This window comes from Trachurus trachurus, assembly GCF_905171665.1.
Source record: "Trachurus trachurus genome assembly, chromosome: 10".
Classification (NCBI taxonomy): domain Eukaryota; kingdom Metazoa; phylum Chordata; class Actinopteri; order Carangiformes; family Carangidae; genus Trachurus; species Trachurus trachurus.
Genome location: NC_139894.1, coordinates 24,896,698 through 24,923,611, shown reverse-complemented (window position 1 = coordinate 24,923,611; position 26,914 = coordinate 24,896,698). Strand labels below are relative to the sequence as shown.

The following is a 26,914-nucleotide window of genomic DNA, read 5'->3' as shown; positions in this document are numbered from 1 at the left end:
TCCTCTTGTATTTTAACATGGTTGACAGAAATGTGTGATTCAATGATGTAGCCATATTCATACTAAGAGGGGAGAAAAGCCAGCACACTCTACAGTAAATATTCCTTTGATGTTTCTTTATTCGTAGGACAGGCAAGCACAGACGTTTCGACCTTAGTCTTTTTCTTTTTTTTTTTTTAAGTATATTTTTTGGCTTTTATTGCCTTTACTTAATAGCACAGTGAGATAGACAGGAAAGGGGGAGGCAGAGAGAGGGGGAATGACATGCAGGAAAGGTCTGCCCGACGCGGGACTCGAACCGGGGACGCCTGCGTTGAGGACTGTAGCCTCTACATGGGGCGGCCGCTTTAACCACTGCGCCACGCACCGCCCCAGACCTTAGTCTTTTTCAACATTGAAAAAGACTTCACTCAGTTAGCCAGGTGGACGGCTACCTCTGTCTTTGCTGCAGAATGGAGAAATCTAGAGGATACATTCTACCTTTGGCCACCAGGCTTTTTAATTCTTCTGCTGCAAATGGTCGATGAGCTGACAAATTAATTTCCCTTTGGGGATTATTTCGAAGTAATTCGAAGTAATTCGTATATATTTTTTAAATTTAATTTATACTCTAATTTAGAATATCTAAGTCCAACAGTAGAGACATGTGTAATATTTGTGTGATTCAATCTTACATTTAATTTGTAAACTGTTTGAAACCCTCAGAACTGTCACAAATATATCCAAGGACATAAACCTTGTATCTTCAGTGGTGTCAATAAGTCAACAAACCAATCCAGCTAATTAAATTACTTATAGGCTACTGTAAGTGGAAATACCCAGATGTTCCTGAAGATACCCACAAAGGTTGACCCCACTGAAAACCATTAATGTAAACACAACATCATTTTTCAGTTAAACATTTTTTTATTTCATGGAAATACAACATAATTTCAAATCCTTTGCAGGACCATTGTTGTACATTTTATACTCTTTTCTCCATTTTTTGTACTTGAAAACATGGTCACTTGTACAACAATATCATAAACAAAGCCTCATGTCACAAATGGAGCCATTGATGACAATAAATTACACTTGCCATGCTAAGGTTTCAAGATGATACATTGGTACCTTCATTTTTACTAGATTAACCTTTAAATGAACAAGAAGTCAGAGTTGAATAAATATGATAAAAAGACACTGGAGTTACAAAAGAAACTTTCTTCATTCAAAACAGAGCAGAAAAAAGATCACAGGTCTATTTGGGAAGGGTTACTTATTAATAATTCATTCATTTTCCTTCATATGAAAAAAATAGGGACAATTTTTGCATATTTTGATAACACTGCTAAATCTAAAGCAAAAATCCATCAATAGTAAATACTGACTATACTTAGGAAAACTGCCCTTTAATTATAACTGACATTTTAGGTCTGATTATTTTTTGTTCCTTTATGTGCAGAATTTATGTTTCATAGGTCTGCTAGACCAACATCATCCATTCACACTCAAAACAGGTTAATCTAGTACAGCACTGTCTGTATACAACCTAGAGGTATTTTCTAGTCGTGTTTCTTTTATCTTTTTTTTTTACTCTTGAAAAAGCAAACACATTTACCCAGATGAAGATGTGTCTTTTCCAAATTGTAAATAATATCACTGTATTCATTTACAGAATATAAAAATCTTTCAAACAGACAAAAAGAGAGAGAAAAAAAAACAGTGGATGAGGTTTCCAGTCAGTAGTAGAGAGGCAACTACACCAAGGATGTGTAAATTAAAATATTAATAATTAAAAACAAGAACAATTACAACACTCAACACTGCACTTTGTTCAACAGTGAAATTTACAGTGGATCTTGGTACCCAATAAAAACATGTCAGGAAGAGGCAAGAAAAACCAGACTGGAGGGTCAAGATAAATAAAAGCAAATCAAAATGCAATGTATCTTAATTCCTTTGAAAGCAAGCAGGTGTAGAGGGAGCCATGAAGTATTCAAATGCATCATGATAGACACTATGTATCATGAACACGGGCAGATCAGATTATTATACAAATAAGCGAGGAAGAGTTTGAAATGTTGCACAATAAACAGGTTTGGGTCATATAGAGGGCACACATAATGATAGCACAGGTGTTCTGGTGCCTGTGCTAGTACTGTTAGTAGCTGTAGTAGCACTTGAAGAGCACCATGTTGCACTTAAAATAACTTTAAATAACTTTGAAAATTAGTTATTTGTTGCATTATTTCGTACTTTATTTAAACCTTGTTAGATTTGCTTTTGTTTCAGCTCTTGATTGCAAATTCTGAAAGGCATTTAAGACTCAGAATGGCTGTTACTTCGAACAAGTGGAGCCTTGGAGGGCTGCAGATAGACATACTCTTTTGGCATTTGTGTCAGTGGTCCATTCCACAGGTGTGCACTGAGGGAGTAAGAGAAGGCATGCATGAGTCTGAGTGAGAGCCACACAGATAGTAAAAGAAAAAAGGTGTGAATATACGCTTCCACCTCTGGTCTGGACCACTTCTACGGGTTTTAAAGAATCCAAAGACAGTCATAGTTTAGACAGAGGAACAGTTTGAGAGGATGTGTCTTTGGATTCTCAAACCGCAGTGGGGAGTCATTGTGGTAATCTACACCTCTACAAAACCAGCAAGAGGCAAAAATTAGTATCACAGCTATGGGGAATGTGTGAGTGTGTGTGGGTGTTTGAGTGTGTGTATGTGCACTATGTGTGAAGGGTCTTTTTCAACAGGTGGTAGCCAGGGATTGGTGTATAGGAGGTTGGAAACAGCGAACATGCTCCACAGTGGAACTGTCTGTCTCCACTGCCTTCATGTACTTGTTGAGGATGGCAAAGATCTCATTGTTGAGGATCTGGTACTTCCTAATGCGGTCTGCCATCTTCTTCAGGGGCTGTCAAGGAAAACAGACAGGAACGGGTGTGTTTAAATCTTACAGCAGCACAGAGAATGAGTCAAATATCAGAATTAATGTATGGGATGTAATATACCCACCACATTTTTGATGATCTCATCCTTGCCGTCCTGTCTTTGGACTTTGAGCAGGTGGTAGCAGAAATCAAAGAGGTCAAAACGACGCTGCTGTCCCAACAGCACAATGATGGCACAGCCGGCCCAGTTCAGCCCATCCCCAAAGCACTGCCTGGAAGGCAAGGCACATCCAACACGGGAGTTAGGTTTCCATTAAAGTGAGGATCAAGTAAAAAAGAAAAAAAAAAAGAGAAAAGATATCTGAAAAAGAAAATCCAATGCATGGCACGTATCCACCAGCTACTGCTATGCAAATTCATTCCAGAGGACATGACAAGATTTCATAATTATTTTGCGCAACTTGCCTTTTCTGATCCAGGTGTGTGCCCTGCAGGGGTTTTTCTCAACTGCTATCATGATACAGAAAGAAGCGACATGCAAAAATTGGCCCTTTTTAAATTTTTTTATTTTGTGCCCAACACAGGGAGCAGAAACAGGTGTCACAACACCAAGGTGTATAGAAAAAAGACATTTCCCTCCAAGTTTTTCATGTCATCTTTTTTTTTTTTTTTTTTTTTTAGATATACCCTACACTGTCACCTGATCTGAAAACTAAAAGCAGTATTTTGTGTATTTTCTACCTATTTTTCTTGTTTACAACAACTTCTTCCAGGACCAATTCAAGTGAAAATACTACTATAGTAGTACTATAAAACTTTTTTGGAGAGCTTTTCTTTTCAGTATCAGCAAACTTGAAGTATCTCTCGTATATCACCAAATATGTTTGCTGAATGGAAGAGATACTGCAGATGCACTTGCACTGTGCAGGTGTTACTTACTCTGCCGTGAACTCGTGTGTGCCCACAGGGATGCAGTAGACAAACTGCATGGCGCTCCACAGGCGGTGGAACTCCATACACTCATCAACATGCATCACGCCGTTGGTGGGAGGAGGCCCGCGCCACACCCCATCCTGCAGGAAGCTGCGGATGCGCGTCAGGATGACCTCGAACATGGAAAGGCCACAGCACAGGCGTTCTTTGGTCAGCAGATCTCCCTCACGGGCGATGGCGATTTGCTGGTGAACAGAGAAAAACCAGAACATGAATACTATGAAACTTGAGAGAAATCAAATCAAATGAACTTTATTTGTCCCACAAGGGAAATTTGTCGTAACAGCTGCTTTGTACATGCAATACATACATACACAATACATACACTACAACATTAACGATGGCAAACATATCCGAGAAAGAAAGAAAGTGCGGAGAGTGCAATAAATAGTTTAAAATACTTATAATACAAGTTCAAATAAAAACATACTAAAAACTAAAAGAAAAACAAGGGATGTTGATTTAAGCCAGCAGGTGGACAGGCAAACCGGATGTACAGTAATCGATATGATTGACTGATTGATGGGTTGATGGGTTGATGGGCAGAAAAATCACGATAAAGACCAAATTGTCCCAGAGTATCTGCTCTTATGTCTGGTCAGCATTAAACTCACCTGCGGGGTTCCCAACCTCTCAATTAGAGGCACAAGGTGGAGAGGGGCGTACTTCGCTTCCAGCCTTTTCATCCTCACCTCCAGACGCTCTCCCTCTGTGTAACACGCAAACGAAGGAAAGTACACGTGCACATTAAACACAAATGGCAAATAAATCAATGGCCATTGGCCACTGGGCTGGATTGGGGAGTAATCTGCCGTATACCTTTGATGTAGACTCTGGGCAGGATGTTCTGGAACGGGGCGGCATGAAGCAGATCACACACTTCCTCCTGGGACTAAGGTTCAAGCACAACACAAACACACAAACACATCATTTTAAACACGAACATGATGCCACTTCTATGGACACCCTTACAGATCATGCAGGAAGCCATGAGGTGATGTTGATTTTCCTTAATGTTAATGTTAATTGAATCTCAAAATCAGTTTTTTTTTAAAACAGTGGTGCAACTTAATAACTACAGCAACTGCTTTCACTTTTTACAATGAGTGAAGCGCTGAGAAAACTACCACGAGCACCATGCTGTAGGCATGTGTTAATAGATTAGTCAACACTATCCCCAGCTTACGCAGAGAAGAAGATAACTGAGTGTGTGTCTGTGTGTATCATAAGGACTAAGATTATCAAGCCTTGGTGACAGGGCAACATTAGCAGGATTATAATTTGTCACACTTTAAGTACGACATCCCATCTAATCTGGTTTACCAACAAGACGTCAACTTTACAAGCATCTTACTCAACTCATCCTCTTGGATAAAATGCCTGGTGTGTGTTTCAGCTGTGTGTGGTTTGCGGGATAACTCTTACTTGTCCAGCTTGCTTATTAGCTTGATGGTTGTCATGGCGATTGTTAGTCAAGTTAGTCAAGCTAAACTAAATGCAGAGAAGCAGTGTCTTGCAACCTCAGCTAAAAAAAAAGGTGACGGATGAGAGAATAGAAAGCCATGCAATGATAAAAGGCAAGACACACGCACTAACCCATTCACACACACGCAGGCGGTCCAAACCAATGCACGCACACACACACACACACAAAAACAAACACACATCCTATACATACAGAGGTCAGTGCAGTCAGACAGAAATGGCAGAGAGAGGGACAGCTGAGGTAGTGTAGTGTTATGTAGACAGGCATTACAAGCGCCCAGAAACCAGAAGAGAGCAAAGGTGCAGAGCTGAGCACAAGACTGTACCAACAACCAACCAGAAATCTATCATCACCTCTTCCATGGAAGACAAGGACAGAACGATTCATCAGCCAAATAAGTGTGTACGACGTGTTTTTAAGTCGAATCAAATCGTCTTGATTAAATGTCTCGGGAGGCTTGTGGAAGTTTGAATGGAAAAATTTCACTTAAATCCCAGAGTCTCAGTCCTTTTGCTTCCATGGCTGATTGGAGGTGAAACCGTGTGTGCCAGACTAACATGGTGAAAGAGAGAGAAACAGAAACACAGCAGCCCAAACCAAAGAAGAGATAAAAAGAGAGAGAAAGAGAGAGAGAGGAAGATATATTCGGTCTGTGTGTTATTTTGATACTAACGACAAGACCTAAATCCTTACCACCTGAGGTAGTTGCCAGCGTGTAATGAAAAATAGAGTTGTATTTCAGAAAAATAACCCATCAAAGATCAAACACACTTGGGGGCACTCGGACTGGGGGCCTGACAGTTTCCGGCCGTGTTTTTTTGATTTAGGATGTGAATCAACACCATAAATTAGCCGGAAACCTTCAGGCACCCAGGTTATTGCTCACCCACATTAAAAATATGGCAGTCAAGACAGCTACACATTACAGTCCCCGCTCTGTGATCATGTCTAAGAACCACGGAGGGGATTAATAGTGCAAAAGTTGGGAGGTAAATGGAGTAAAAGGGGGAGACAACTATTATAGCAGAGAAATAAACACAACACAGAGAGGAGGAGGAGGAGAGGGGATCGGGAGCATATACGTATACTTACATACATACTAATGGATGTAAGATAAGTGATAACTTGCAAAGGAAAACATCTTACCAGAGCTTGCTCGATGAGCAGACAGAAGAGGATGGCATTTCCCACTTCCCTTAAGCTCTGGAAGACATCTGTCTTCAGCTCAGCATACTCGATTATATCCTTGAGCTGATGATGGAAGAACTCCAGGATACCTGAATTGGCAGAAATAGAAAAACACAGCCATGGTACCCACTCATAAGCTCTATTATTGAGACACCTTTTTATTTCTCAAACACACAGCTAGGCATCGATAATCTACTGCTGGCGGGATGAATCGGGATGATGTCAGCGGGTCGGCCTGGCTGCTCTGACCCACATTTGGTGCTGAGTGCCAGGCGCTCGCAGCAGAGGACGGGAGGATCATTAACCGCTGACAGTAAGATCACAGGCAGTAAGCCAGGTACAGAACTCAGGGTACAGAACATCAGTAATCTACAGATTACCAAGCCCTCCTCATAGGGATATCCATCTGACAGGCCTCTAATCTGCACACACACGTTTCGGCCAAAATGCACAGAGGCAGGTGAGGGAATACATACAGATGCAACGTGCATCGACAGATAGTAAGTAAGACGTCTTTTCTGTGTCTGTAATTGGACCTTTGAGCAATTTGTTTTCTGCATAGCACATTGGCAAATAATTAATTCACTAAAGTGTATTCATTTTATTTTAATTACAACATATAAATATCTCCCAAATTTAACTCCCCCCACTGTGTCTCCAACTGGCTCATTTACCCCCAGGAAGTTATTATGATACCGGCTGTTTGATTCCAGTTCTTCGATGCTCAGAGCATCTCCCCCTGCTGCCTCAAATAGGAGCTGAATCTACTTCCAGTACCGTGTTAATGCCAAGCTGTGACTGCGCTCAGAGAGACGGCTTCCGAGCAGAAGTGAGCAGGGACGAGGATCCAGCTCAAGGTTCCCTCTTAATTCTACTGTAATACTGCATTCACAAGGACTTTTTGGCCAGAATCAATAACCTGTAACTTTGAGGACCAAAATATTATAAGATAATCCTTGACTCCAAGTGAATGTTTGTGACAGATTTTAAGAAATTCCCTCACAGCATTATTGGGCGTTGACAAGAATGACACATCCTGAAATCATACTGCCCCTGGTGCAGCATAAAAATAGACCTGACTGCCCATTGCACCTGAAAACCAGTTGTTTTTTCATGTGTATTTGTTCATTTACTTGTGTGAGAGTACATTAAAATATCTCAACATTCTAACTGTATGTATATAGTTACAATACCTAAGTAGCAACCAACTTGATCTAAATATATAACTGACTATAACATGGCAATAATGGTAATATTCCTATAATAACTTATCATTTATTTACTCTATGTATTTTTGGAACCTTTTCCAAAATGTGATGAAGTTGTGTTTTCAGAGCAGGGAGACCACAGCCCTGCTCTAGACTAAAAATGTAAACTTGACAACCTGACAGACCAGTACTGCCAACACAGCTAATAATCAGCGAAATCAGTCCGTTGGTCATTGGCCCTGGTGTATTCCAACGAGCTAAAAATATCTGTACAGTAAGGTGCTGCTATCTAAGTGAGATTTTTCAGCCACAGATTTAATTGTATTCTTCTGACCAGCTTTTTTCTGATTCCCCTAGAATGAAAATCGCCTCTAATATAACAAAGTCACAGCTATTTTTTCTAGCCATATGCTTGTTGACTTTTTTTTGGTGATTTTGTTTAAACACATAAATCCATAACCCCCAAACTAAAGATGTTGTAGATTTAAAATAGCTTTAATCAACCAGTTAATGTGAACTTTAATATAATATTTACTGAGGCAATAACATGAGTGGTGCAAACAGACAAATCCACTTAGCAAATGTCAGTGTAAGTGTGCTAATTTCAGTATTTAAAATGTCATGATACTTACTTAATCTAAATATTATAGCTTTAATGGGATTTAAATTGGTGCTGTAAATTCTGCAGATGTAACTCCACATGCTCTCTTTTCAATGTACCAATTGAGATGAATCTCACCTGGGGAGCCGTACTCATGGCGCGGTAGGCGGCAGATCTTGGGCATGACTTCTATCAGCGTTTTTACGTACTGCAGGATGGTGCCCTGTAACTGTGAAGTGCAAAGAAAGATAGATAGCGCACAACAGGCAGGAGGGAGAGAGAGGGAGGGCACAAAGAGGGAACAAAAAGATGACTAAGAATCTGGGCGCACCGAGGGGGAGGGAAACATGTTTTTTTGAGGATGCGGTGGCAAATGAAGATAAATACCAGGCTCTTGACAATCTTAAGGAGCTCTTCCATCACTACAGCGATGCCTTGGTAACCAAGGAGACGGCAGATGGTCTTGAAGTGAGGCGGGCCAACAAAGTTTCTGTAGGAGCTGTATATGTGGGAGTAGGCAATGTTCAGAGGCTGGGGAGAGAGGGAGACACAGAGAAGCAGTGTTAACCTGGAGCGGTAGGAGGACAGGTTTCCTTTACACATGCAAGCTTTTAAGAAGAACCAGGCTGTTGTATGAAATATTAATCATCTGCGACACTGTACCTTGGACCCGTACAGGTAATAAGGCTGCACATTGGCTGGCTTGTCTCTTTGAGGCTCCTGGGTGAAGGGGATGGCGGTACGTACAAAGCTGGAGAGAAAAAGAGAGAAAGAGAAAGATGTTAAAAACCAAAAGGAGAAACTGGCTTTTGAATAAAAAAAGTCTTTCCACTAATATGCAGCATCAGACCAACCGGTTTGTGGACCCATTGTAGCAGTAGTTAGGGAGGAAGTCAAAGTTGAGCTCCCAGAAGACGTGCAGCGTGATTCGTCCGTAGGGGGCCGAGACGTTGTGGTTGGCCTCGCGGAACATGGCGTCGAAGCTGTCCAGGGTCATGTGCTTGGACAGTAGCCGGTGGGTTAGTCTGTTGATCTCCAGCAGCCACTCCAGCTCCTGTCCAGCACACACACACACAACCGTTATGAAGAGGAGGATATGACAGAGGAGAGGACAGGTTTTTTTTTTTTTTTACTTTATCTTTCGAGGCAAGGTATAAAGGCCGACGCACACCTAAAAAAATCTTTAACAAAGGCAGGTGCGTTGGAGCATGGGATTGGAGTCAACAAAGGAAAAAAGGGTCTCCCGCACACTGTCCAAACACTTGCAAAAAACTTTATTATAAAAGAGACAACATTTCGGTCCGAAACGTTGTCTCTTTTATAATAAAGTTTATAATAAAGTGATTGGACAGTGTGCGGGAGACGCTTTTTTCCTTTGTTAACTTTATTTTTCGATCAATAACAAAACCAACAGCAAAAACAGGTACAAAAAAATTACATTTTTTTGAACTCTCTAATCTTTTAGAGCTTGTTGATGTGTTGAGTCTTATATAGTGAGACACAAGTTTGCTGTCAACACTTCAATCACACCGTTCCCTTCCAATAAGATCTTCTTCTTAATTCCTGTATTGTAAAAGTGCTTATATAGTAGATATCTGTATAAATCTCCATTTTACACTCCAAACTCATTTTTAAGTTGTCTAAATGATTTAAAATGTTGCTTATAATCTATAAGTGCACATGTAGCTGTTATGAAGAGAGTTCAGTTTTAGTAGTTGTGTAATCCTCTGGTGTGGGGTCTTACCACGATGGAGGTGAGGTCCTCACTCTCAAAGCGGCTGATGGCGTGGTCCAGAGACTTGTACATTGCTGCAGAGATCCTCTGGGTGATCAGACGGTTCAGGTCGATGGAGCGTCCAAGCAGCTACAAGATAGACAAGGAACAGTTACAGATACACAGAATAACAAGAGAGAGCAGAAGGCCAAAGTGTTGGCTGTAGGAAGGGACTGATTGTGATTTTCCTGTTCCAGTACCTGTACGTGTCTCTGCTTGAGCAGCGTCTCGTAACGGTTTGATGGAGGGTACGGGATGATCACGCCGTAGTTTTTACACTCTGCTCTGAACCTCTTGTCTAGGAGGACACTGTGGAGCACAGATTATGTGAGTTTTTTTTATGCTGTAAGTAGATCCAGGGCTACACCTTGTGGTAAAAGGGGTAAACTAATTAAGTCACTTCTCCTACCTGCCAGCCATTGCTTTGTAGTAGGCAAATATCTGATCCGCTAACTTGTAGACAAACTGATCGAAGCAGAGGTTCACCTGAAGACAGACAGGGCACGTTGTGAAAGGTTTGATTTTAAAAAAGAGCAGCAGAGAGATAAAGATTGAGGCATTTTATCTCCAAAGGGGGAAAAAAATGATTCAAGTGACATTACCTCAGCTTCGATTTCATCATAAAGGAACTGTTTCTTGAACTTAGTGAGAGCGTAGTATCCACTATCGTTGTACAAGTCGAGAGGGTACAGCACATATCTTAGGAGAGATAAAACAAGGAGTTAAAACGTGGTCTGTTCTCTCAAGATACAAAAACCCAGCCTGAGTTTCACAGAGGAGGTTCTGTCTAAGTCTTACTCCATCATGGAGGGCTCCTTGGTCTCCAGGATGTGGTCGGTGAGGATCCAGGGCATGGACATCTCAATGGGGAACTGGATCCTGCGGCCCATGGTCAGCTCCAGGAAGAACTCTCTGAACCACAGCTGGGACAGGTCACAGCACTGCTGCAGGGCCTCTGGACGGCAGAAGAGGGAGCCGAAAAAGAAAATAATTCACTGACAAGTTTACAGATCTGTGTGGATTTCAGTTCATTTGAAAACACATCGGATTTCATTTAGCTTTGACGCACTCACCGCTGAAGTTGAGCAGGTGTGTGAAGAAGAAGGATTGTTTGTGGAAGTCTTCTATGGCCACCACTATGGGTCCATCCAGACTGCTGCGGAGGGTCTTCTTAGAGCCGCTCTTATCTGCTATCAATGACTCCAGCATGGTGCGCACCATGTACAGCTGCAGAGATAGAGGACAAAAGGGAAAACAGATGATAATTGGAACATCTCTTGTTGCAAATAACGGCTTTTATGAGGCATATTCTCACAAACCTATTTAGCAATATAAATCTTTTTTCACCACAGTATTACACAACACCGTAATTTTCTGACTACTATACTCTGTGTGAGTTGGTGCAAGGAAATAATTAGCACTATTTCTGGCTGTCAGAATGCAATCTTGCTCAAGAAAACCCAGAAGATTGAGAATAATTTAAATCTAGTGCAGAGTGAGTCACAAACTGTGTTACACGCTGCAGTTTGATTTATTCTCTTGTCTCTTTATCTGCTGCTTATCGAATCCTGGAGTCAATATAATCTAACTGGGGGAGTGCTGCTATAATTTGACTATTATTGAAAGACTGTTGTTGTTGTTGTTATTCCTTAATAATGTGTGTAGTAAATCCCTGTGCAGATGGATGAGTTTGCTTTGAAGCTGATGACTGTTTAGAGCTGCTCAGGTTGGAGTAAAGCAAAGCTGTGTATACTGGAGAATATGTTCAATCACTTAACACTTGTGACACAAATGATGAAATTGTAACAGAACTTTCTGAGCACTGAAAAGGATTTTGATTCATCTTGATAGATAGACAACGTAAAAAGAGGCACTAATAGTATTTTACATTCTTTACGTACACTTTGCTGGTAACACTTCTGGAGTTAGACATTTTAACGTGTGACTGTGTTGCTAGCGGTAGTTCAAAATATCTAAGCAATCCTTCCACAACTATTGTAAACAGTCAGAACCATCAGCAATTTAATGTGGCCCTGCCTTATTTCCTTGAACCATATACAGTAAACTAATATATACTAACCTGAGTGCTAGAGGGTCCCACAGCCCTGCGGGGCACTTTGATGTCAAATCCACCTTTGGGGTCCTTCTCTCCCCTCAGACAGGGGTCATTTGGAGGCTCCCTCGCTCCTTCCCAGTCACAGACGGTCTTCCGAATGGCCTGGAGGACACTGCAAAGAAAGAAAGATTATAGACGGTCTCTAAATGCCAATTATCAAGAAGCCATAATTTAATTTCTGTTTAAGATCATCCTAATGCAACCTACCTAATGAGAACATTCTTCTTCTTGCGTACGGCCTGGCGCAGAGGTTCTCGAAGGGTCATCTGGGCAAAGTCCTGCAGAGCTGCGTAGATGGTGTTCCTGATGGCCTGGTTAAACACCGACTCCATTCGGCCCATCAGAACCTACATAGTGCATCACATAATAACTCATATTGAAGCAATAGTTGGACAGTTTGAGAAATGCACTTCGTCATTTTTCTTGCCGCAAGTTGAATGAACAGATCAATACCACTCTCACAGTATGGCTGAGGATATTATTAAAATGTATCAAAATGCCCAGAATCCTGATTTATTTAAGATTCTTAAAATTCACGTTATCGGGCAGTTCTCTCCCTTTGAAAAAAACCTATGTGTCTCTGTGAGTCTATGTTCAAATATTGTTTATTTGATGGGTCGAACAGCTGGATGCAAGATGTCTCTCACTCTCCCCATCTTAAATTTAGATATGAAATAGAAGAGAGAAACGTTCCCTCCTCAGCAGCTGGGTGCGAGAACAGTCTTCAAAACATCATTGTGCACAGTGAGGGACAAACATAAAACTGAGCCAACAATTACAGCCAGCAGTTAGCTCAGCTTTGCATTAAGACAGGTAACAAGGGGAACTAGCTGGCCTGGCTCTGTCTGAAAGGTTAAAAATTAAGATGAAATAAAATCTGCCTATTGTAACACTTAAAAATTGGCTGATGGAAACCAAGAGAGCCACATCCATTTTCTCAGCAAAGTTAATTTATCAAAATGAGGAAATACTCCCTAAAGGTTGACCATATGTAACTTCAGAGTTTTTGGATGGCTAAATAAGACTGAAAAGATGCGTATCTGCATTCATGCTTGTGCACAGACAAAGTTTTAAAATGTCCTATGAGCTGCTGTGCTGCTTTTAGATGTATTTCTCTGTTTTTGATTTGAATTATATATTTTTAATGTTTTTAATCATTCTAATTGCTATTATTGTTTTTTACTGTCTCATTCATTCATTTCTTTTTAATGTATTTTTCTGTTTTGCTTTGAATGTATTTTTATGCCTCTATAACACTTTGAACTGCCTGGTGTATGAATTGTGCTATACAAATAAATTTGCCTTGCCTGTGATCATCAATCAATCAGAGCTGTTCCTTTTTTTTCAAAGCAAACACTTAAACACGTGTCAGAGCTGCACCAGTGTTTTACCTGCAACCCTTTGATCATGGCAATGACCTCCACCAGGGCAAATTTCTCTTCGCTGGTGTAATTGTAGCGTGTGGCTCGTTCATACTCCTCTGCCGTGCCCGGACAGTCCTTGTTACAGAACTTATCTGTGGGATGGACCAGCTTCCACGAGTACTGGAAGAGACAACACAAGAGATATAAGTAGATCAAAGCTTTGATGATCAATCGCAAAAAAAAAAAAACCCACGACCTCCTCACATCTAAACCCACGCAAACCGTCTGCCACACACAAGCATTTTCCACACCCACACGTGAACTCACAACTTCCATGACGTGCGTGCTCCACTTGGACAGCAGCTGCAGTCCTCTCAGAGCCAGGTCGAACAGCTCCCTGTACTCCTCGTCGGACTTCTGGCTGTCCAGGCCCGAGCCCGTCACCACTTCGCTGTTGCTGTAGCGCGCCAGCTCCGAGATGAAACGGATGTGGTCCTCCCTTATCTGCACCATCTGCTCACACAGGTTGTACTGCGGTGAGATGCTGCTCTGGGTGCACGTCCACCTGGTCACAGAATGGAGGAGATGGGTGGTTAGTGGGGGGGGGGGGGGGGGGGGGGGGCGGTGGTCAAATACCCTTTGATTTTAGATGTGGTTGTGAGCGGTTTTGTTAAAGGGATAGTTCACCCAAAATTCAAATTTCACTCATTATTTACTCGCCCTCATGTCAACTAAGAGCTGTGAGAATTTTCAGAGTCCTCCGTGGCTTCTCTGAGTTACGGGGGGATCCTTTCTTCGTCCAAAAAGACACACCAAAAAACATCCAAATACCTCCATACTGCTCGTCTGTAATGTCCCTCTTGTATTGAAGCCCCGACATGAGAAATTGTTCCAAAAAAAATTAAATAAGTATATATTTTAAGCTTGTTTGTAGCGGAAGCTCCCAGTGTCTCGGTTCACTGCTCTTCCTGTGTCAGTGCAAATCTCGCGTGATTTGCACTGACCGGCGGAACAATTTCTCATGTCGGGGCTTCAAAACAAGAGGGACATAACAGACGAGCAGTATGGAGGTATTTGGATGTTTTTTGGTGTGTCTTTTTGGACGAAGAAAGTTGGTATCCATTGACAACCATTATATGGAAAATACTGCTGCACAGACCCCCCCCGTAACTCAGAGAAGCCACAGAGGACTCTGAAAATTCTCACAGCTCTTAGTTGACATGAGGGTGAGTAGATAATGAGTGAAATTTGAATTTTGGGTGAACTATCCCTTTAACTAGGTGAACTACAGCTGGGTGGGTTCTCTTACTTTGACTTGTTTTCTTCGTAGTGAGCGCTTGTCTCAATGTAGCGTGACAACTCGATCTGCATGTCTCCAAACAGCGGCACCACTTGAAGCTGAAAGACAAAAGAAACAAATGTCTCACCTGCTGATCATACAAACACATATATTCCTGCATGAAAGAGAGGCTGAAAAAACAAAAGCCCTACCTTGAAGAACTTGTCAATCTTGCTCAGGTTGATCCTCTTTTTGGCATCTAGTTTGTAGATATTACTCACATTTCCATCCATCAAGTACAGACCAAAGCCCATCACCTGACACATACACACAGAGAGAAAGACAAGATTTGTTTTACAATGACAAATGAGATCTAGCCGGCTGGGGATCAGCCTATTGTCTGCTATCGGTTGGCAGCATGTTAAGGAGTCAAATGTGTGTACCTTGAGCAGCATGTGTTTCTCACTTGGTGTCAAATACATCTTGTTCTCATAATAGTCGACACAGATGTTGACAATGTCGGCCAAGAGTTCCTCGTAGCCAGGAATCACCTCCAACTGTTGGTGCAGGCACTACACAGAGACAGAGGGGGGACGACAGTTCACCTTCATTTACACACAAATACAACAAAGGGCTCACTGACTATACAATACGTAATTATGCAGACCTTCCAACCCAAGGCAATGCTTTTCTTTACCACTGGCTCATTTTAAGTGGTCTTCCATCATTACATTTAATGGATCCCTTTAGAGATCTGGCAGTTATTTAATGTTTTGAACTATGAACTTCTACTCTACATACTCTGACTCAGTACCTCAACGTGAGTTGAATACTGTCTGCGGCATTTAGATTGTTTAGCTGGCCAAATATTAGCTTAGGTTAAGAAGGTTAATTGCTTAATTACTCATTAGTTAAGGCTGTATAATGTGTTTAAGCAACTAGATCTGTGACTGTGCACCTTCAGCATGGCACAGAATACACATTTGAGTAGCTCATGTCCACAGTTTCTCGAGTTTGTCATTCCCTAAAGGTAGTCTTTACAGACTAAACGGGACTAAAAGGATTACAGATTTTATATCACCTTACAATCAACTTTTTTGAAATTCATTCAAAAAGTCAATCTTTCAACATCCGTGTGCTCCTAGAGTTGCACAATCACACACCACAGGCTGAACACCAACCTGAGTGATCCTGTTGTGGTTGGCTAAAAACATGGACAGATTCTGGGACTCCTGGATAGACTGAGGGTCGGCCATCTTCCTCAGGAACTGGGCTGCCCTGGAGACAAGAGGAGGAGAGAAATGTCATGAAATCTGTTGCGTCAGAGAAACAAAATGACAGATTAGGATTTCTTTATTTATGGGTCACTACCTTTTGTAGGCAGAGTGGTCGTTCTTGACGCTACATTTCATGTTCTTGAGTTCGTCCAGCACTGCAAACATGTTGATGAATTTGCCCAGAGTGAGCAGGTAGGCCTCAGACACAAAGTCCTTCCTTCTCTCAGCGTGGCACAGACGTTTCACCTCACTACAGAATCGTTCTATAGCTTTCCGCTGTAAAGACAGAGAAATCAGGATGTATGGGATTGATAACTGACCACTGAGAGAGACATTTTAAATCCATGTGTCTCTAAGTGGGTTTTTTATTTATCATAAAATATAAACGATACTGTCTATCATGCAACTGAGTCTCACCTGGAAGTACATGAACTTCATGAGCTTGGTCACTTCAGGCTCTAACACCTCCACGGTTTTCTCATAGATTTCAACTCTGTTGGGTTGCTCGTTGCATTTCACCTAACAAACACAAGAGGGAGCCATCATACAGCTTGATGTTACAGCAGAAGCACAGGATCTGTACTTCGGCATATGCAACAGTTACTTTGATTGTGAACATGATTAAAAACTGCTTTTTCTTTCTCCTTTCCATGTATCTATAAGATATTTTTGTTTGATTCAGAAAGAATATATCATAATGATACAATAATCACCGAGGTCAAACAACAGTGCTGTTGAGCAATCCAATGACTGAGCTAGAATATAGTTCCAAACCATGGTGACTTAGCTTAAATGACACAAAAAAAAGAAAAGAAAAGAAAAAGACAAAAAAAATAAGAAAATGCATAGAAGGGATAGATTATTGGATTTCTTCTTTAAAAGTCAGATTGCAAAGTAAGGATAAAAAGTAGGAAATGAGGTATCTCATTAAGTGTTATGTGTGTGCTTTTGTGTTACCTGAGGTATGGCTCTAGAGCAGCTCCTCCAGGTATAAAGCATCACAGCGTACTCATGACCTTCTTCCAGCATCTCATTCTGCACAAATGAACAACACAAAACAGAAGATATAACTCAGTCTTACAATCATATAATAGCCTAATTAAGTAATTTCAGCTAATTTCACCGTATTTGTTTCTGTCTATTTCTAGTTTAACATGTGTGTGTGCTTCATTTTACAAAGGGACTTAAGAAACCAAAATTAACCAAACATTCTGAGGAGTCACACTTTCCAATATAGATGGATGACTGGGCCCAGTAAAGATTAGAGCAGGGGAACATTTCCTCTATTCAGGAGCAGTGATAACAGATTTTCCTATCAATCTGTCTAAACAAGGAGCATCCTCAAATAGACCAGTTTCAACCTCCGTGGGACTTCCTGATTAAATAGGGTTAAATAAAGCTCTACTTCCCCTCTTTACCAGTCAAATCACACTCTCCATTCATTCACCATCAGTGGAAAGAGGTTTAGTGGTCCACTGTCTGCCTGATTCACCACTGTGTGAGAGGAATGTGTGTCTATATGAGTGAGTGTGTGCATGTGTGTGTCCTGCCACAAGCCTAGCCAAAATCCTAACAAAAGGAGCCAAATGATAATCAATTCACAAAAAAAACAAGGCTCTCTTTAAGGGCGTGAGGCTGCTTCCCACAGTCGCCTTTGTGTTCACTGAAAGAGGAGCAGCAGCTATTGAAGACAGACAACAATATATTGATTTAAACGATCCGACGTGAAAGCCAATATGATGGTGAGCCATAATGTGTGGTTTGGGAACTGGAGTCTCACCATGCTGGAGTGGACTGTGGCTTGCTCTATATAGCGGGCGATGCCGGTCACAAAGGCATTCCTGTCTTCAAAGTTGGTGTCAAAATTAGCCTGCAGAAGTGGGAAGAGAAGAGTGAAAGGGATGCACTGAAAATGGCTGAGCAACAGGAGGGATGGTGGTCGACGGCTGCGGGAGCGTTTGCGAGTATTGTACCTGGTACATGATGGAGGAGGGAGGGGGTTCGATGCATGGCTGCTGGTCCGGGAGGGGCAGCTCCTCCAGCAGGTCCACGTTGGACAGAGCATCCTCCAGGGTCACGTGGGTCGTCATGGTAACAAGGCGTCACTCACACAACACCCCAGTCTTGCGTGAAAAAAAAGAAAAAAGAGGGAGAGACAGCAGTGTGAGGCAGAGGAAGCTCCACCGCAGAATAAGTCACAAGATGCGGGAAGAGACTGGAAATGCTAGAGAAGAGTGATTCTTAACCAGGAGTTCTTGCTCCAGGGGATACTTCTGCAGATCTTATAAAATACATTTACATTTACACTAACTTATATGGCAGATGCTTTTATCCACTAAAGCTTTAGTGCAGTGGGAGACCATGGCACACATGCCTAGTAAAAATTACAATTTGATTCATTCTATGTCCACATTTAGAACTGGCAAATGACATCTGAGCTCCAAATGTTGCAACTACTGTAAAAGAGTAGCTACTAGAAAAATCATTACCAAGTGAGCAGAGCAACACTGAGCAAAATAATGAATGGAAGATTGAATTAGTTAAGCCAAGAGGAATGTGTAAAAGGTTGAAATAGCATGCTACAAGTAGTGGGTTAGCAGCTTAAAAACCAATGGTAATGAATAAATCATTTAAATAGCTAAATGCTTAGCTACAACTTGTGAATACATGGTTGAAACAGGTAGCCAAAACTGACTGACAAATTATTAGTTGAGGATAAGTGGTTGAAAACGTTAGCTATAACTAGCGATTAAAAAGCCAAAATAGTTAGCTAAAAGTACTTGATAATTGGTTGATATAGCTAGTTGTTGATAAATGGTTGAGATATTTAGCTACAACTAATGGATTCATGGTTAGAAAAGGCAGTTCAAACAAATGAATGATTATTTAAATAGCTAATAAATGGTTGAACAGTTGGCTATAACCAGCGATTAAATAGCCAAAATAGTTAGCTAAAAGTACACTGGATAGTTGGTTGAAATAGCTAACAGTTGTTGATAAATGGTTGAGATATTTAGCTACAACTAATGAATTCAAGGTTGTAGTAAGTAGCTAAAACTAATGACTGATTATTTAAATAGCCAACATGGATAAATTGTTGAAACAGCTACAACCCATGATAAAATAGTTCTAGCTGGCAACTGGTACCAGATAAAGGGAAATGGATAATTGGTTGAATTGGTTCGCAAGAAGCAATAAGTTACTGATAGTTATGGATAATTGATTGAAAAATGAATAAATGGTTCAAACAGTTAAATAAAATGGATGGATAAATTGCTGAAAAAGCCAATGGGATACATTGCTTAATAATCCAGTTGCAGCCTTTGTAATGCTAGCAGTACAAAATGAAAACTTAGTCAAATGACTCCACTCGTGATTTAAATAGTTCAATAATCTGCAGAATAAAGTGATTTCAAATGAACACTCTTGAGATGTGCTGGGTGATGTCGCTGAAAAGGCACCAGTTACGGATACAGGGCTGTGGGTCACGTCTGACACACACATCTGACAGAAATAAATATACGTTTTAGTCAGATAATGCAACAATATTGTTTTTCAGCCACAGAGAAATGCAACAGATATTGTTGTGATGTGTCTAGACAACATCACTTCCTCTTATGAAACCTTTCTTTGGGCTATGTGGTGGAGTGTGTCTGTGCACCTGTATCCTCTCCTTTTTCAATGTACGTGAATACCACACTAACGCTCAGGGGAAGTCAGAGGCCCTTCACTGCTGCTTCCTTTCACCTTCTGATTTGACAAGAGGAATATTTGAAGCATGTAATTCTTGAAATGCCAAGACCTGAAAATCTCATTGATCTAAGACAGGCAGAGAGCAGTGTGGCAACACATGACATTTTGACAAAAAAAAAAAAAATAGATGTGTTATCTTGCAAGTGGGCAGACAGTGGGGTCTACTGACGATGACAAATGTGTTAAGTGAGCTGTGGCCTGTGGTAGAAATTTAGAATGAAATTAATATTGGTTATATGAGCACACAGATATACAACTCATGCACAAGGCCATAGGACACTGCCTGATTTGTCCTCAGAATAAATGACCAGTTCCTTTTGAAACTGCCCAGTCCCAGTAGTGCATGCTCCTCATTAGAAAACACCAGCCCAGCCAAAACAGCGTGTATGCGCCCACCCGTATATCATGTGCCTCTCAGAAATGTGTTTTACGTCTGACCTGGCAGAGAGGGCTGACAGCACCGATAATCAGCTTAATATTCACAGCCAGAGAGAGTGCAACTCGAGCTGAGAGGGCCAGGGGCCAAACTGCAAAGAGAAAAGAGGCAAACATGGCTGCCTCTCTTCTTCTTGTTCAAGGTAGACAAGAAGCTTAGAAAAATGTAAGTTAAAGTAATGCATTGAGCTGTAAAAGAGATAGTGGACACAGTTATTTCATATTTAGGTAACACTTTATACTACCGTAAGTACTGTACTAATAAATTATCTATCTATCTATCTATCTATCTATCTATCTAGCTAAGTACACTAGAACACTAACGTTACAAAAAGTAACATCATCACTAACGTCGGGTATTTTTTACCCGATATAATATACCCATAAAAAAATATTTCTCACCAAAGTATATTAAAATACAACAATACATGGCAAAATTGAAGTACACTTCCTTAATTTTCCACTATACAATGTTTCACAAAATGAAAAAAAGGTATCATGGTGACCCTATAAAAAAATGTCCAAAATTTGTGATTTTTTTTTTTTTTTTTAACAAAAACTTCCTTAAAAAAAAAAATAATGGAGCTGGGACTTTGTCCTTCAGACCACCCATTTGTGGGACATTTGAGCCTTATTTGGTGGAGTTAAAAGAAAAAAGAAACATTTTCAGCATCACCAGAAATGGTGGCCAGATTTAGATACATAAACACTAACGTCGGGTGAAATCCACCCGAACATGTGCCTGCTGAAAAAACTAGGGATGGGAGCAGGGTAACATGCCTACCTCCAATGACATCAGTGAGCAGTATGAAGCTACCCAGGGACCCATGAAACTCAGACAACAGCAACATAATGAAAATTATGAAACAATAATTTCACGGGTGAAAATCACCCGACGTTAGTGTTCTAGGGTTAAGCATTAGTTAGGCCTAAGCATTAATAAATACTGAATTCTTCATAACGCATGAATACTCATTAGTATGTAGTTATAAATACAGTTAGAGCTTATCAATGATGAGTAAACCCATATTTAATATGGATAAAGTTGGTTTATGGCCCCTTGGCTTGTATAGTCTAAAAGCTTTTTTATTTGTCCTGGCAGTCGGCCACAGACTGAGGAGCAAATAAACAGATAGGTTACTTGACCCACTTCCAAACACACTGATACTGCACACAAATGGCAGTCAACATGTCTAAATGCTAAAACAGCAGCATGCTGACCAACGATTAGCACTATTAGTATTCAGCTTTAGCCTACTACCCGAGGGCATCACACAGAGTGCACAAATGTAACACTGATCACCATTTCAAATCCCCTATTGCCAGCAGCCTGCAGCTCGACAGATGAACTACAGCCGATGGTGACAGATGTCTACGTCACAAACACAGTTCGACACAGTGTTGCTGGTTGCACCGTACATGCTGTAGGCTACTTATATGTTAGCACAAATTAAGTGATCAGAGGTGGGTGCAGCTTCCTGTGACAACAGACCAACAAAGTTGACAAGTACTACAAGAGCTTACAGAGCACGATGTAAACCACAAGTCTTGGGGCCCAGAAAAATAATGAGTCATTGAATTCTCATGATACGTATGACACACCTCTCTCTGTGTAATGACAGAGAAAAAAAAAATTCTAATAAAAAAAGATGGTGCTAATGAGGTAACTGGCCGCAGACTAAGGTTCACGTGTTACCTCTACTATATAGGCTATAAACTGTATCATTTTATCTCTTTGTCTTTTATTATCTCCATAACTGACACTAACAAACATTATTTTATATTCTGTTCTACCACAATAACTGATGATGGTTGACATTATTTACCAGTGTAATGTACAACAAGCTGGGAGTTGTAGTCCTTTGCAGCCAGAAACCTTTCACTTTCGCTCAACAATACGAACAAAATGAAGACATGACTAATTTTGTAAGAATGAAAAATGAAATAAACAAAAGGTCTGTAAACTTCCAGTAATGTCGGTGTGTAACTGCGAGAGCTCGTAGTGAAATGTCAGCACCTACTTTACCCGTACAAGCTGTTTGGATCTGTATAATGTTAGAGTAAAGAACATTAAACAAAGATGAATTTGTCGTGCGTTTCCTGTGCTCCTTGCTCTGCTGTGCACTTCACAACCTGGTTGGTTATTTTTAACTGTTCAGCTTACAGAAAATGAAACATGCAGCTTGCTACGAGGGGAGCTCTGCGAGGCAGACAAACACGCTCAGTGCTGCTAAACTCCTGTCTGCTTGGGAACACGGGCACAGACTGAAGCCCAGTTTGGCTGAATAAACTTTCCCACCCTATAGCAGACTCTGTTCAACAGTTGGTGTGTGTGTCTCTGTGTGTGTGTTTTGTGTGTGCATCTTTACAAAGCAAAGGGCCCCTTCATTCCCCTTCTGGACACTTGGTAACGTAGCTGCAGGCCTGTATTACACCGGAACAACTAAGACAACAACGCTCCTCAGAAATCCAATACAGTAGTTGAACTCTTTAGCAAAGAGAATCAATGATATGCATAGCAGAAATCCCCCCCTGGCCAACCTGGCGTTACAACCAACTCTTGTAGGATGGAAAAGCTTGGGTCAGATCTCCTCATGACAGCACTAAACCGTGACGATCCAAGGGTGTTGAGGAAGTGCTTGAAATATTACAACTAAAAGGAAGACTGGGAAGGAGACAGAGCAGCGTGAACCCAATGACACAAAATTTGTAGAAGGAAATCAGGAGGAGTGTGTGCTGCTCGGGGTTTTGTGCAATACATCATCCCTGGGAGAAAAGACACACGACGAGTCGGAGTGAGAGAAAGTGTGTCAACGGCAGGGTCACACCACTGAATGGGATCTCCCCCCAAGGCTAGCTGTGTAATATATATTCGCCAACACAATACGATCAGATGCGATCAGCGTGGAAGAATAAAGGGGAATCTCAAGCATGTAGACGACGCACGCGTGACAGTCTGCATCACATTCGCTAACATGCATGCAAACGGACACTAGTAAAAAAAAAAAAAAAAAAAAAAAAAGTGTGTTCCAGCAGCATCTGTGCAGTGAACAACAGTGTGTCATCATCTGACCAGCTGACTGAGGTATTTGACATGTTTGTCGTTTCAGAGACCGGCAGAACAAAACTGCTGTCATCTCATGATCCCCATGATGTCATGCCTCACCTTTTTTTAGACCAACAACAATGACACAAGCCCCCCGGGCTCACATGGCCACGCCTGCCACAGGTAGAGGAGGGTACACAGAAGCCCATACTGACATCATCTACATTTTTTTTTTCATTTAAGGTTTTTAAAGAAAATCCCTTCAGAGATTAACGGTGGCATGTGAGGGTCAAACCTGTGTCACATTCAGGAAGGTCATGATTCCTTAAAACCCAAATGGTTTTCAGTTCACCATAACTTGTTAGCATTGTTTGTGTCTACTTCCCTTTTCTTCACTGGTTGTTTATTTATGTCTGCAGGCATTTGTCGATGAATGTAATCTAGTGAAACCCTGGCTACAGCACTGCCAGCTGCTCATGATCAAGCTGTCTGAAGGGAATAGCTATATAACGCATATAATAAAAGAAAACAAGCGACTGCAAGGTTGTGATACAAATGGCCCAGCAACAATATTATGTGAATATGACTAGGGCAGAAACTATAGCACTACTGTTGATTAGACTGTCGATTATTTTTCTAAAATATTGCATGTAAAATGTCACAAAATGCCCAATGATGCAGTCTTCTTTTGTCACACAACCAAAAACCTATAACTTCTCACTTTCTTACATTTTGACCATGGAACTAGCGAATTTGGGGAATTTTTTGCACAATTAATGACTTGAAACTGTCATTCAATCATCAAAATGCTTCTAATAATAGATTTACTGATGCATCTCAAAGCACAGCAGTGATCACTACTTCAAGACAGTGAGGCCAAAAGCAACCAAAACCACTTACATACCACCATCTACACTGCATGTCTGTCCCTGGGGTCTTTTTTTTTTTTTTTTTTTTTTTTTTTTTACTTTACTCTTCATTTCTTTCAAGGTATTTTCCCTACAGGCGGTGTCATATGTCGTGCAGATATTGGTGGGGAAGTGCATGATTTCACTCAAACAGCAATATCATTTTCCATGTAGCCTAGCTTCAGTGTTAGCAGGAGCAGAGGATCTACAGCCTCATCATTACATCACTGCTTGTTGGTGAGGGGCTGGCGTTCAGATTTACAACTCTGTGAGTCTGCAACAGTGGCAGATCACACATTTCCTACACCGAGGGGGTAGGCAGGATGGGAGGAGGAAGAATACATATGATGAGAGTTCAGCTTTGGTTGAGGAAAAAAAAGGGGCCAGGACAGGTTTAGACGTTAGTGTGAAACGGAAGTGGGTGAACCTGTCATCTGTGCATCAGTAGCAGCAGCCACGGGCCTGCTGTCTGCTGTGGGAGCGTCTACGCTGCTGCTCGCCGCTACATGCTGAGCCCTGTTGGCCGGTTGGATCAAATGATGGTGGGGGTGTACAGGAGAGAGGGGAGGGTGCGGTGGGGGGAGAAGGAAATAAATAAATAAAAATGATGAAAGAGAGTGAAAGCGGTGATGTGCAATCAAGCCAACCGGAGCTTCAAAATCTGCTCCTCTGCCATCATAGCACACATCTGTTTCAAAAATGTAAAAAAAAACAAAAACAAAAAAAACGCACACACTGCCCGTCAGAAAACCGTACAGCTTCTCTTTCCCCCGTGATCCATCATTCATCAGTGCACTTGCCACACAGCCAGGCGAGCCCTCTCCTCACCCCACCCATCTCAGTGTGGAGCTACGATGCCCAATGCAAGCTAACGGTGGTGGTGGTGGTGGTGATGGTGGTGGGGGGAGATCCCATTCATGTGTCAGAATAAATCCGCGAAAATCGGGACAGCTCCATCCATCGGCCGGTTTCACGGGGGGCGAATTTCTGCACCGATCGCCACGGCTTCGTTAGCGTCGTTTGTGCGATAAGTAACGGAGAGGGATGCACGGTGCGAGGAGGAAAAGAGAGAGAGAGAAAACAGCTCCGTGGTCTCCAGCCATCATCACTACTCAGCGCACATCACCACCCCGATCATCTCTAGCGCTGCGGCTCCATCCGCCCGCTACTTTCGCCACATACCTGTAAATTGCATGTCCGTCCGGCGAGACACGGAGACGGGCGGACGGTGTCGCGGTCTGCGACGGCAGTCCAATTTTTTCCTGTCTTTTCTTTTTTTTCCCCTCTCTCCTCCTCGTCTTCTGTGCCGATTGATGCTCTAGTTTCGCCCAGTACCTACCCAGTGCTAATCCACCCCACACAAAGAGCAGAAAATGGCTGCAAGTGCATTTTCTTAAAGGGACCGTCACAGCGCAGTGGTGGTGGTGAGGGGGTAGGAGGAGGGGGCGGCGAGGGGCCCCCGACATGTTGATTCTGCTCGTTTTAGCTTTGTGTTGTCACTCTCATAAGAGAAACTCAATATTGTACACGTAGTTTGAAACATTTATTTGATTATTCACATACAATACAATGTGTGTGTGTGTGTGTGTGTGTGTGTGTGTGTGTGTGTGTGTGTGTGTGTGTGTGTGTGTGTGTGTGGGCAGGGGGAGGTGATCTTTGATCCTCAACAAAATAGGTCAGAAGGTAGGCTACTGTCCTCAAGTGGACAAATCAAAACAGTCTCCATATGAGATTGGAATATATGAGTGGTGTATGATTTTATTTCAATATCACAGATAATTTCATCAAAAACTCCATTAATGATAGGCTACAGGATGAAAAAAGAAGAAGAAATAGGCTAATCTTTCACACCTGATGCCCCAGATGCCTATGGGGCCAGCTTCATGTTTTATTATTAACAGTTACAGTTGTTTTTTTATTATAAATATAGAAAAAAATGTACATGGGTTGTTGATAAATGCTCTATTGATTGGTTGTCGCCAGACTCCAGAAAGAAAAGGCCAGTTAATATGGCCCTTGACTTATAAACCTTTGTGTGTTTTGTGATTGTGCATGTCTGAGTCCCTCTGGTCTTCAGCATCACCTGCAGCCCCAACTGTCAGCCACTACTTGCAATGTTATCAACAAAGAAGAAAGTCTTACATTTCCAGTTAGGCCTATGTCTAAACTGTATTGTCATTAATGTCACAATTTTTCCTGGAATTTTACATGGACTATGAGCTGCTTCTGACCTCCTGCTGAAGGTTTACATTCATACATGTTCACCATTCACTGGTATTATCAGAAGATGACAACTTTCTAATGTAAGGATACACACCGCTGTCACATTTCTTCATTTAGCCATCAGCGATGAGTTATTTTTTTTCACACTGAACCACAGTAAGATGCTTTAGTGTTCGAACATGCACAATACACTCACATAGATGCATGTTTTCTTGGTTTGGTCTCAGTTTTAGTCTTTAATCTCACTGTTACAATTTACCCCATGGTCGTCTTACAACCTACCCTGGTAGTGGGGTAGGTTGTAACAGCGCCACTTGCATTTGACATCAAAAAGTGAATTCTGTGATTTGGTTTGATAAGTTTAAGGCACTGCTATTTGTAGAGGACC

At 41.5% G+C, this 26,914-nt stretch overlaps 1 protein-coding gene across 1 annotated transcript; it reads right to left on the bottom strand.

The window, feature by feature from the left end:
• Positions 1-975: 975 nt before the first annotated feature.
• cyfip2 (cytoplasmic FMR1 interacting protein 2) lies at positions 976-25,595 on the bottom strand. Its single transcript, XM_083980614.1, has 30 exons — positions 25,486-25,595; positions 18,135-18,284; positions 17,942-18,031; positions 17,119-17,196; positions 16,579-16,680; positions 16,256-16,437; positions 16,066-16,162; positions 15,328-15,456; positions 15,097-15,201; positions 14,915-15,003; positions 13,933-14,170; positions 13,633-13,785; positions 12,449-12,588; positions 12,206-12,353; positions 11,199-11,352; positions 10,924-11,080; positions 10,728-10,824; positions 10,535-10,611; positions 10,326-10,434; positions 10,096-10,215; positions 9,206-9,405; positions 9,015-9,102; positions 8,739-8,882; positions 8,490-8,580; positions 6,501-6,631; positions 4,688-4,760; positions 4,483-4,577; positions 3,815-4,053; positions 3,000-3,147; positions 976-2,898 (listed from the first exon to the last, which is right to left on the bottom strand). Exons 2-30 carry the CDS (start codon positions 18,249-18,251, stop codon positions 2,731-2,733), a joined length of 3,759 nt encoding a protein of 1,252 aa, XP_083836740.1. The 5' UTR covers positions 18,252-18,284; positions 25,486-25,595; the 3' UTR covers positions 976-2,730.
• Positions 25,596-26,914: the final 1,319 nt, after the last annotated feature.